The 11,087-nt window shown below is 46.2% G+C and overlaps 2 protein-coding genes across 3 annotated transcripts; both read left to right on the top strand.

The window, feature by feature from the left end:
• The first annotated feature begins 637 nt into the window (after positions 1–637).
• On the top strand, positions 638–4,709 carry ndufa2 (NADH:ubiquinone oxidoreductase subunit A2). Its single transcript, XM_008401827.3, has 3 exons — positions 638–840; positions 4,356–4,462; positions 4,538–4,709. The coding sequence occupies exons 1-3, from the start codon at positions 737–739 to the stop codon at positions 4,627–4,629; spliced, it is 303 nt and encodes a 100-aa protein (XP_008400049.1). The 5' UTR covers positions 638–736; the 3' UTR covers positions 4,630–4,709.
• Positions 4,710–5,600: 891 nt separating this feature from the next.
• On the top strand, positions 5,601–10,739 carry ik (IK cytokine). 2 transcript variants are annotated; one of them, XM_008401828.3, is made up of 19 exons: positions 5,601–5,812; positions 6,801–6,867; positions 6,944–7,036; positions 7,125–7,184; positions 7,291–7,458; positions 7,542–7,656; positions 7,733–7,803; positions 7,879–7,925; positions 8,630–8,793; positions 8,872–8,980; positions 9,045–9,084; positions 9,158–9,315; positions 9,392–9,473; positions 9,577–9,663; positions 9,766–9,823; positions 9,898–9,986; positions 10,060–10,168; positions 10,247–10,281; positions 10,554–10,739. In XM_008401828.3, exons 1-19 carry the CDS (start codon positions 5,803–5,805, stop codon positions 10,579–10,581), a joined length of 1,590 nt encoding a protein of 529 aa, XP_008400050.1. In that variant the 5' UTR covers positions 5,601–5,802; the 3' UTR covers positions 10,582–10,739. The 2 variants fall into 2 exon arrangements, with proteins under 2 accessions (XP_008400050.1, XP_081471717.1); XM_081615591.1 differs by having other exon boundaries at positions 10,515–10,739.
• Positions 10,740–11,087: the final 348 nt, after the last annotated feature.

The raw sequence follows: 11,087 nt of genomic DNA, 5'->3' as shown, positions 1-11,087 counted from the left end.
AGCTTAGGCGGTTACGTGGTCCATGAAGGCTTTGACCGATTAGAGAGCCCGGTCTGTCAGCGCGGTTCTGATCCAGATTTGATGGTTTGTTGTTCAGATGGATCAGATCCGTTTTTCTCTGGATGAAGAAATAAAACCACGATTATCTTCAGCACATATTTCAGATCTTATTTTTGTTACTTTCAGTATTTTTTACTGATTTGATATCAGCCATATGTTCTCTCAGCTCTGATTCTGGTATTTATGCTAAATGACTTTTCTGGATAATAACCTGAATAGGTTTCTGTTAGATGTAAAACTTTCAAACGATAAAGAGACAGAATCAGAATGCTCTAATTATCATAAAACAGTAATTGACATCAATTTTTTCCCCATTAATCATAGCAAATCCTGAATTTTAACAGCTGTACACTTCTCTTTACTGTTTGTAACAAAGAACTAGCAAGGTGAGCGCCCTCTGGCGGCCAGTAGTTTATCTGTGATCAACTTTTCAGTTTGCTATCTTTAATGGTTTAAACATTTTCAGTTTAATGTCAGGTATAGCTGTACAGAGTTTTGCAGATTGTAAGTTGATGCTGCAATTTGACTTCCTGTGAAACGTTGTGCGTTTATTTGCGCAGCCTGATCCTGTCAGGACAAACCCAGGGAGAAACACGCACATATGTGTAGCCTGTCAGGATTCACCCGGGGCTGAAACAACTCACAGCTCGTCCTTGACAGACGAGAAGAAGCCAAGATGGCGGCCGCCGCAGCGAGAAGCCTAGGCTCCAATTTGGCTAAAAACCTCAGAGAGATTCGCCTCCACCTCTGCCAGAGCTCAGCAGCCAGCCAGGGGGCCAGGTGAGCGGGGAGCCAGGGCGGCCGGGGCCGGGGAGGTTCTCCGGTTCATACCAAGGTTAACTACTACTAACCGGGGCTAGCTCATGCTAACTGATGCTCACCGAGGCTCACAGGCGGTACCTTCTCCCTCGTTCTGATTATTAATCGCAGTGTTGACCCGGGTTGGTCTCCACCTACTCTACCGCATCCTGCGGCCCAGAGACGGGATGAACGGAACAAGAACCTTCCGGGTCCTCTGAACAGCAGATTCTGCTGAGGTCCAGTTTATTGAGGTTCTGTCCGGTCTGTCAATCCCAGAAGAGTGACCAACTGTTAGTGGGTCAATGGTTCTGCTGATTGGGTCACTGAGCTGAAGAGAACCGGGTCCAGTTCAGAACTACTGCAGCTCCAGAGTCGCACCCTGTGACGGGTTGCAGTCCTCTGCTCACCTGGACCAGGTGGACTAAGTGTCTCTGTTCTTGTGATGTGTTTGGGTGTAATTGGTTTCCTAGGACTCCAACAAACCAATCGCTGACCATCTGTCTACCTGGTTATTGTCTCGACGTGCTGGTCAAAAAATTTGAATATCATGAAAAAATTTATTTAAATCAGTAATTTTGTTCAAAAAGTAAAATTTGTATATTTCGTTACTCACAACTAATGGAAACTCCAAATTCAGTATCTCAGAAAATTTGAATATTGCGGAAAGGTTAAATACTGAAGACACTCTAATCAGCTAATTAACTCTAAACACCTGCAGATCTGACCTGACAGTTGTCTAAAAGATGACCTTTGACACCTTGCACAAGAGGGCGAGAGACAAAGGTCTTTGCTAAAGAGGCTGGCTGCGCACTGAGTTCAAACACATTCATAGGGAATGAAGCGATGTGGTAGAAAAAAATGGACAATCAGAATAACAGCACCCTAGAAAGGATTGTGGAACAAAACCCATTTAAGATCACAAAGAGTGGACTGAAAGCTGGAGTCGGTGCTTCAAGAACCACCAGGCACAGAGAGGCATGGGTTGCGGCTGTCGCATTCCTGGTGTCAAACCTGAACCAGAGATGGCATCAGAAATGTCTCACCTAGGCTGAAGACAAACAGGACTGGACTTCTGCTGAATGATCCAAGTTTATGTTCTCTGATTAAAGTAAATTTTGCATTTCCTTTGGAAATTATGATCCCAGAGTCTGGAGGAAGAGAGGAGAGGCAGAATCCATATTGCTTGAGGTCCAGTCAAAGTTTACACACTCAGTAATGGTTTGGGTGGCATGTCATCTGCTGGTGTTGGTCCACTGTGTTTTCTGAGGTCTAATGTCAATGCAGCCATCTACCAGAAAGCTTTTGAGAACTTCCTGATGCTCACCAACTTTATGCAGATTTAATTTTCCAACATGACTTGGCACTTGCACACAGCCGAAGCTCCTAGTACCTGGTTTAAGCACCATTGTGTCCCTGTTCTTAATTGGCCAGCAAAGTCTCCTGACCTTAACTCCATAGAAAATCTCTGGCGTATTGTGAAGAGGAAGATGTGTTACTCCAGACCCAACAATTTAGAAGAGCTGAAGGTCACCATCAGGACAACCTGGACGGTCATTACACCTGAGCAGTGCCACAGACTGATCAATTCTATTGCTGCAGTAATCTGGGTAAAAGGAGCCCCAACATGAGTGCTGAACATGCTCATGCTTTTCATGTTCATATTTTCAGTGGGCCAACATTTCTAAAAATGCTTTTTTTATATTGGTCTTAAGTAATATTAAAATTTTCCGAGATACTGAATTTGGAGTTTTCATTAGTTGTGAGTTTTAATCATCAACATTAAAAGAAAAAAACATTTGAAATACGTCAGTCTGTGTAACAAATGAATATAAAATACAACTTTCACTTTTTGAAAGGAATTACTGATTTACATTTTTCATGATAATCAAAATTTTTGACCAGCACCTGTTGGTGATAATTACCTAGATCAAATCATTATCTCACCTGGTTATGTAGATATTGTCTTGTTATTACCTAAGAATGAATGAATGATAATAACTCATGAGGGAAATTCACATGGTTATTACCATGTGAATTTTTTATTATGTTAAGCAGTTATCATGTAGTTATTACCTGGATGTTATCTTATTAATACCTGGTTACTTGGTTATCTAGTTATTATGTAGTTATCAACTGGTCTTTATCTAGAATACTCAGCAGAGGAGAGCCCACTTGTCCTACAGCAGGGGTGTCCAAAGTCGGTCCTCGAGGGCCGGCATCCTGCATGTTTTAGTTCTCTCCCTAGTGGTTGCAACAATCTCAGCATGTCAATGTTCTCCTTAGGCCTTCTAATGAGCCATCATTTGATGCAGGTGTGCTAAACCAGGGAGAGAACTAAAACATGTAGGATGCCGGCCCTCGAGGACCGACGTGGGACACCCCTGTCCTACAGGGACATACCCTAATAGATTCATCCTGGATTTATTTGGATGCATGATAACAGGATTTCTGCTGTTTCGAGTTGGCGTATATTGGCATATTGATAAATTTGTGATGGACTGATCCGAACTAGTAAAAACTTAGACTGACATGCTGTGGGACAGAGACGCAAATTGGATGTGATTCTTTCGCAGGCAAACTTTGGCAAACTCACTAGCGGCATGGAATCCATCTTGGAGAAGTTGCTAGTTTCGGCCCGATGGGAACGACCACGCTAATTTGGATGATTGGAAATAAGACATGTACCGGTTTAGACTTTAGGGCGGATGGAAATTTTAAGTCTGCCCGATCTAACGACAATAGTTTATTCTGAATCTGGCTCCCTGTGGCCTTGGCTGGCTGACTATCTTAAATCTCCTGGTGTTTATCTAAACAAGCCGCTCTTTCCTATCTCCTCCCCCCTTCTGAATGACAACCATGGAGTCATATGGAGTCAAGGACTTGGTCTGAGATAATACCACCTTATCATAAATGTTTTTGCATAGGAGAGCGGCTGCACAAAATTCATGGTCAAACTGCACACACATCTCATCTTACAGATACATTTCTGTGATGTCACTGCCTTTGCTGGCCATGTCTTCTATGTTGCTGCTTGTACTATCATTCCCTGATGTGTTGGTTCTTGCCCCGTCTGTTTATTTGTCTAGTTTATTGCTTATAGAAATTGTGCAGTACTCTTTATTTATACCAGTATTATACTTTTTAGATTATTATGCAGAGAAACTCCTATTAGTTTTTCCAGAGAAACTCCTTCTACCTTATAAATGATAAATTAGGGAGTATTTATAATTATCTTGCAACCCAGAAAAGGAATTAGAACAAACTTAGAATTCAGAACAGGAACATTTAGTTTTCTTCTTCTGCTCTTTCCTTTGGTTTGTTTTGTTTGCATTTCCTTCTAATTCATGTAAAGCACTTTAAACTGCCTTGTTGCTGAAAATGTGCTAAATAAAATTACCTTACCTTGCATTACCTGGTTATTACCTGGTTATCACCTGGCTACGGACCCCCCTGGTTGCCACGGCGCCCCTTGATGGTTGTGTTTGGTGTTTCAGGGACTTTGTGGAGCAGAACTACGTGGGCCTGAAGAAGGCCAACCCAGACCTTCCCATCCTGATCCGAGAGTGTTCTGGAGTCCAAGCCCGGCTCTGGGCCCGATATGGTGAGTAGGCGAGGGTCTGCGGAGGTCTCACTCTGCTGCATTAAGCTCAACCTGACCTGATGTGTTTGTGCTCAGATTTTGGGAAGGAGAGGAGCGTCTTGGTGGACAACATGTCAGCTGAGCAGGTGGCCGCCACACTTAAGACTCTGGCCCAGTCCAAACATTAAGCCCCGCCCCCTCAGAGCCAGCTCTACTTTCTCTATTTTCTCTGTAAATGTGTTGATATGAATAAAGACTCTTGACTCCACAGCTGCGTGTTTACTGGGAGGAGTGGTCCGGATGGTTCATGTTGAACGGGTCAATACCAGAGCATCTCAGATTCACTCTTTATGATTTCATAAAACATTTTAAACATAAGAAGCATAAAATTTTACAGCATCTACTTTCCAAGATTGTTTGTTTTACAGAAATAAAATTCTTTCAGATCCTAAGTTTATTCCTAAATCACCCAAATAAGAAAACATGTCTTGTTTTTTCTAAAAGTCAGATTTTAATGTCTGATTCACAGCTGAACTCCATCTGTGTGAATGAGACCGACAGCTTCACTCCACACTTTATAGATTTTATACTAAAACTCATCCAGAAATTCATAAGGTAGAACAAGATAGATCAATTTAAACCTGCATCTCAGTTTTTAAGCAGGAAAATTAGGAAATTTTTTGTTTGTTTGGCACATTGTCCACACAAACAAAAGATCTGAATATGGTTCTGCTTTGCTTTCAGCACAATAAAACATTTAATACATAAAGATTATGTACATAAAAAGAGCCAAAAAAACATGTACTTTCTTTGTTTAGTTGCTTTATGTTATGGTTATTGTAGCTGAACGTCAGAGGTCGTTTATTAGATAATTGAGAGAACTGAAGCAGCAGCAGAACCTCCAGCTGGTCCTGGAGAACCTTCAGAAGAAGAAGCTGCATTGACTTCTCCAGCCTGCAGGGGGCGGTGCTACCCTGCCCAGCCTGACGAGAAGAAAGCCCTAAACTGAAATTTAAAATAATTTAATTTTTACATAATCAGTGTCAAATTTTAGCCTTTTAATTTCTTTCATTGTTTTATTTTGTTTAATCATTTTCATATTTCTAGCTTCTGTGCCCCATTATGCGCTACTTTAAGCCTCCTGCTGGGGTCGCTGTCTGAATGAAACGGCAGGAAGTGACGCCAGTGCGCCTCTACACAGCTTCAGACAAACAACAAACAGCCGCAGAGAAAATCAGCTTCAACCGACAGAGAAACAATTAAACACAGAGACTTATACCGTCCCACAGCCAGGATAAAGCTCCTGTCAGCCCGGAGCAGAGGACCAGAAGCCCGCGGCGGAGGACCAGAGACCCGCAGAGATGCCTGAGAGTGAGTGTGTTAGCATGCTAACTGTTGGTTAGATAGTGTAGCATCCTGTAAGACTGATATCTAGCTAAAAACAAATCTATATAATATAGCAGTATGTCAGTTATGATTATGAATTAAACTCTATAATCCCTGAAACATCTCTGGTTGTTTCAGAATGTGTCCTTTAATTTCAAAAAGACTGTTAGCTAAGACCGTCTCCAGACTCCGCTCTTCTTCCGCCGGTTTGAAGCATTTATGCGGTCCAGTTTCTCCTCTTTGCTGCTTTTAAGCTCTTTATCATGAAGAATAAAACTGAGGACTCGTTGATACTATCGGCACAATTCTCATCATCTGTAGAGTAAATTAGACCTGATAAAATCAGATTACAGTGGCTGGTTCCGTGCAGACCTCCAGATGTTGTCCAGATGTTTCCTCATCGGTCTGGCTTTAGGTCTGGCACCCAGGGCCCGGCTGAGGCGGGCCGGGTTCCTTCTGGAGACTCCAGGAAACTTTCCTTCTTTTGTGAAACGTGAGAGAATGTAATGGAGGTTGATGAGCTGAGCGCCTCCGCTACAATAAATAATGGTACAAATATTCACCCTACATGATTTTTTTGCACATTTTACATGCACAATGTATTTTATTTAGGCTTTACTCAGATTTTATGTAACAAACCGACACAAGGCAGCAGAAACAAGGCTTGCAATTTCTTTTAAATAAAATCCTCAAATGTGGGGCAAATGTTTGTATTCAACTTTACTCAAAAAATATACACTGATAAAACATTTGAAAGTCATGGATCATTTTCCATAATTTTTCTGAGGGAAAATTCTGACCTCACCTGTCTTCTGCTCTGTAGAGCTAGCAGACGCCTCAGTCAAAGGTCAAAGGTTTGTCCTGGGACTGGGGGTCCTGTTTGTTCCTCAGCCTCAGCTTCCCGTTGTTTGGAGGTAAATGTGTAGCGCCCCCTGCTGTCCGCCTGCTGCCTAACATATTGTCTGTGTTGCAGCTGAGAGCTACTCCAACCCTCTGGCCCCGGAGGGCCACGAAGTGGATGACCACCGCTCTGCCGCGCAGTGAGTGCTGCTCACATACACACTGCAACACACATCGTCACTGCTCCCGCTGAACTCTGTGTGTGTGTGTCCTCAGGTCCAAACTGACCAACGATGACTTCAGGAAGTTGCTGATGACGCCTCGGGCTACGCCTGCCTCGGCTCCGCCCACCAAGTCCAGACATCATGAGTGAGTTGGCTCAGAAACCAGGCAGAGGTCAAAGGTAAATTGTTTCTGCTGCACCCCTGCTGACGGGAGCCGTGTGTTTATTTCCCAGAATGCCGAGGGACTACAACGAGGATGAGGACCCTGCGGCCAGGAGGAGGAAGAAGAAGAGGTCAGAGGTCACGTTCCGGGCGGGTCAGAGTCGGTCCATCTGTCCTCAGCCGTCCTCAGCTGTCCCCTGTGTGTCCCCTGTGTGTCCCCTGTCTGTCGCCCTGCAGCTACTACGCCAAGCTGCGGCAGCAGGAGATGGAGCGGGAGAGAGAGCTGGCTGAGAAGTACCGGGACCGGGCCCGAGAGCGCCGAGACGGCGTCAACAAGGACTACGAGGAGACCGAGCTCATCAGCACCACGGCCAACTACCGGGCCGTCGGACCCACCGCCGAGGCGTGAGTAGTGCTGCTGCTCCTGATCCAGGTCCAGGTTCTGGTTCTGGTCTCTACATGTAAACCCGGCGTCTCATGTGATTCAGGGATAAGTCTGCAGCAGAGAAGCGCCGGCAGCTGATCCAGGAGTCCAAGTTCTTGGGTGGTGACATGGAGCACACTCACTTGGTGAAAGGTCTGGACTTCGCTCTGCTGCAGAAGGTCAGGCTGGGGTTAAGTGGTCAGGAGTCAAGGAGGGTCCGGTGGGTTCGCCTCTGAATGTGTGTGTGTCTTCTAGGTGAGAGCTGAGATCACCAGCAAGGAGAAAGAGGAGGAGGACATGATGGAGAAGGTCCAGAAGGAGACCAAGTAAGACCAGCGAGTCCTGCACGGCTAGAGCGGGTCAGAACCGGTTTTGATCCGCTCTGCTCTGTGTTTGAACAGGAAGGACGTGGAGCCAGAGGAGAAGATCGAGTTCAAGACTCGACTGGGTGAGTCCCCGGTACCAAGGACATGTTCAGAGTTCAACCCAGGAGTCCAACTGATGCTAGGCGACCCCGTTGCTGGGAGCGATCAAAACCGTTGCTAGGTGGTCAACCCTGTTGCTAGGGGGCGGTCAAACCAGTTGCTATGTGGTCGACCTTGTTTCTAGGTGTAAACCTGTAAACCTTCCAGAGAGTGATTGGTTGTTTCTCTTGCGTAACGGCAGTTGGTAACAGTTTTATGCAGCATTGGCGCCTCCTGCTGGTGAGGTCCAGATGTCTCAGTTAACCTTGTCATGGTAGCTGTGACTTCCTGAGGCTCAGATGATGCAGCAGGTCAGATTTTGGCTCTGATTGGCTGAAATGTGAAACAAAGTAAAACAATAAACCCAATGCTCCGCCCCTCTACTCCAACTGGGCGGTAGAGGGGGCCTCTTTGCTCAGACTGAAGCTCCGCCCCTTTACTGCTAACATCAGCAGCAGCTGACATACTGCAGGAATCTGAGGGAAAATTCAGAGAGAAATTGTTCTGTAGTTGTAAGAGGTTTTTCCCAAATGGTGTCACCAGTGGCCGCTATTAGCACCATGCTAACAGTATCTCACAGTAGTTGCCCTTAGCCTCATGCTAAAAGTAGCTGTTGTTGGCGTCATACTAATAGTAGCTGCCGTTAGCCTCATGTCCATCCTGAAGCCGTTGTCCCGTGCGTCCCTAGGCAGGAACATCTACCGCATGGCGTTCCGGTCGGGTGTCCAGGAGAGGAATGAGCTTTTCCTGCCTGGCAGGATGGCTTACGTGGTCGACCTGGATGACGAGTTCACCGACACCGACATCCCCACCACCCTGATCCGCAGCAAGGCTGACTGCCCCAGCATGGAGGTCAGACACATCCCCATGGAAACAGTGCTGTCCCTCTGTCTCCTTCTGTGTCCTCACGCTGTCCTCTTGCTGTCCCAGGCTCAGACGACTCTCACCACCAACGACATCGTGATCTCCAAGCTGACCCAGATCCTGTCCTACCTGAGACAGGGGACACGCCACAAGAAGATGAAGAAGAAGGATAAAGGTTGGACTCACTTGCAGCCTGTGTCCCCTGGACTCTTCCCCATCTTAACGTGTCTCTGTTTCAGGTAAACTGGACGACAAGCGAGCTCCTGAAGCTGATCTCAGGTGGGTTGTCCTGTCCTCCGCTGTCTCTGTCCCCACGCTCGGCTGTCCAGTAACGCCTCCACTCCTCTTTCAGCATCTTTGAAGACATCGGGGACTACATCCCATCCGCCACGTCCAAACCCAAAGACAAAGAGCGCCACCGGGGACGAGACGAGGACAGCAAGAGCAGAAGACACGCCTACTTTGAGAAACCGCGTGGAGACGAACACCCGCTGATGGATGTAGACACGGGTAGGTGTCCCCCACTCTGACCTGTACTGACCAGCTGATGGGTAATCTGTCCATCTGTCTGTTCCTCGTCCTTCAGGTCCTGGGTCGATCAAAGACCAGATCAAGATGATCAATGAGAAGTTTGGAGCAGCAGCCAACCAGTGGCAGAACCAGGAACCATATCCTTCTTTACTGTTACTGTTTACTGTTACTTCCTGTCTGACTCTGATCCGGTTCTGAAAGGTACCATGAGTCCAGTTGTCAGCCTTAACTGGTGTTTACTGGTTCCCAGAGGAGGGACTCCAGTAAAGAGCAGCTGGGAGATTTCTTTGGAGGATCCAACTCCTACGCAGAGTGTTACCCGGCAACGTGAGACACACACACACAGACACTCTCACACACATGCCAACCCAGGTGTGTCCTACCCTGAGGACTAGCCGCTATCCCCTCTGATCAGGTGTGTCTCTGCAGGATGGATGACTTGGCAGTGGACAGCGATGAGGAGGTGGACTATAGCAAGATGGACCAGGTAGGTGGTTCTCCCAGTATGCCTTGCTGCTGGCAGCATGGGGTCGGAGGTGATGGCCTGTGGTTCTGTTGCAGGGGAACAAGAAGGGTCCGCTGGGCCGCTGGGACTTCGACACCCAGGAGGAGTACTCTGATTACATGAACAACAAGGAGGCACTGCCCAAGTATGCCGGCTGTTCCCTCAGTGTTGACTGGCAGGCGCCAGGCTGCTGCTGACGCTGACGTTTGTCCCCACAGGGCCGCCTTCCAGTACGGCATCAAGATGTCTGAAGGCAGGAAGACGCGTCGATTCAAGGAGACCAATGAGAAGGCGGAGCTGGACCGCCAATGGAAGAAGATCAGCGCGGTGAGTCTGATGAAGGCTAGCGTCTGGCTGAAAGCGCCTCCCCTCTACTTTTTTAAGCTAAACTCTGTTCTGATGCAGATCATTGAGAAGAGGAAGAAGATGGAGGCTGATGGGTAACTACTTCCTGTTTACTGCTTCCTGTTCATCACTTCTTGTTTACTGATACCTGTTGATGCATTCCCATTTTCAACTTCCTGTTGACTCTTCCTGTTTACCACTTCCTGTTTTCTACTTTTTGTTTTCTCCTTCCTGTTTACGACTTCTCTTCTTGTTTTCTACTTTTTGTTTTCTCCTTTCTGCTTTACACTTCATGTTTCCCCCTTCCTGTTTTCTACTTGCTGTTTAGTATTTATCGTCTGTAAAACTTGATCCGTTGTTTTTCCAGTGTCGATGTCAAGAGACCAAAGTACTGAAGACCTCCTGAGGTTCTGCTTACTGACCCGTACCAACCTGTTGCTAGGAACTTTAAACACAGTCTGTTGTCATGGAAACAAGATTTATTCTGATTATTGTATCTGTTGTTATTGATCAGTTGTTGTGATTTCCCAATAAAAAATCCCATCAGATCCCAGTTTGTCTCACTGGTTTGATGTTCTGGACCTTCCAGGCTTCTGTAGCAGGAGATTGGGATGAAGGCTGGACCGAGGAATGTTCTGGTTCTGGTCTTCAGCGATCCTGAGGCAAGTCCACTCTGGGCTGGTCAGCAGAACTTGGACTCTCCTTCTAAGGTTGTAGAGGTCCAATAGAACCATTTTGAACCAGTTCTCTGATGGTTCTGGGCTGGTTCTGAATGAAGTGTAGTACCTGATGCCATCAAGGGGCTGCGCTGCTCTTAGCTTAAAGTTCTGGTTCCGTAGAACAAAAAGGATCAAAGTTCACAGAAAGTTTTTTATTTCGCCTTTAAATAATAAGCAACTGT

This window comes from Poecilia reticulata, chromosome 14 (assembly GCF_904066995.2).
Source record: "Poecilia reticulata chromosome 14, P_reticulata-male-v2, whole genome shotgun sequence".
In the NCBI taxonomy this organism is placed as follows: domain Eukaryota; kingdom Metazoa; phylum Chordata; class Actinopteri; order Cyprinodontiformes; family Poeciliidae; genus Poecilia; species Poecilia reticulata.
Note: the sequence above shows the minus strand (reverse complement) of the source record. Positions and strands in the feature narration are given on the sequence as shown.

Excerpts from the sequence above, each read along its gene's own strand:
- ndufa2 (XM_008401827.3), top strand. The coding sequence starts at position 737 with ATGGCGGCCGCCGCAGCGAGAAGCCTAGGCTCCAATTTGGCTAAAAAC. Across the intron at positions 841-4,355 it reads GCAGCCAGCCAGGGGGCCAG|GGACTTTGTGGAGCAGAACT; the intron begins GTGAGCGGGGAG and ends TTGGTGTTTCAG. Across the intron at positions 4,463-4,537 it reads CCGGCTCTGGGCCCGATATG|ATTTTGGGAAGGAGAGGAGC; the intron begins GTGAGTAGGCGA and ends GTTTGTGCTCAG.
- ik (XM_008401828.3), top strand. Across the intron at positions 7,459-7,541 it reads GTCGGACCCACCGCCGAGGC|GGATAAGTCTGCAGCAGAGA; the intron begins GTGAGTAGTGCT and ends CATGTGATTCAG. Across the intron at positions 9,085-9,157 it reads GCTCCTGAAGCTGATCTCAG|CATCTTTGAAGACATCGGGG; the intron begins GTGGGTTGTCCT and ends CTCCTCTTTCAG.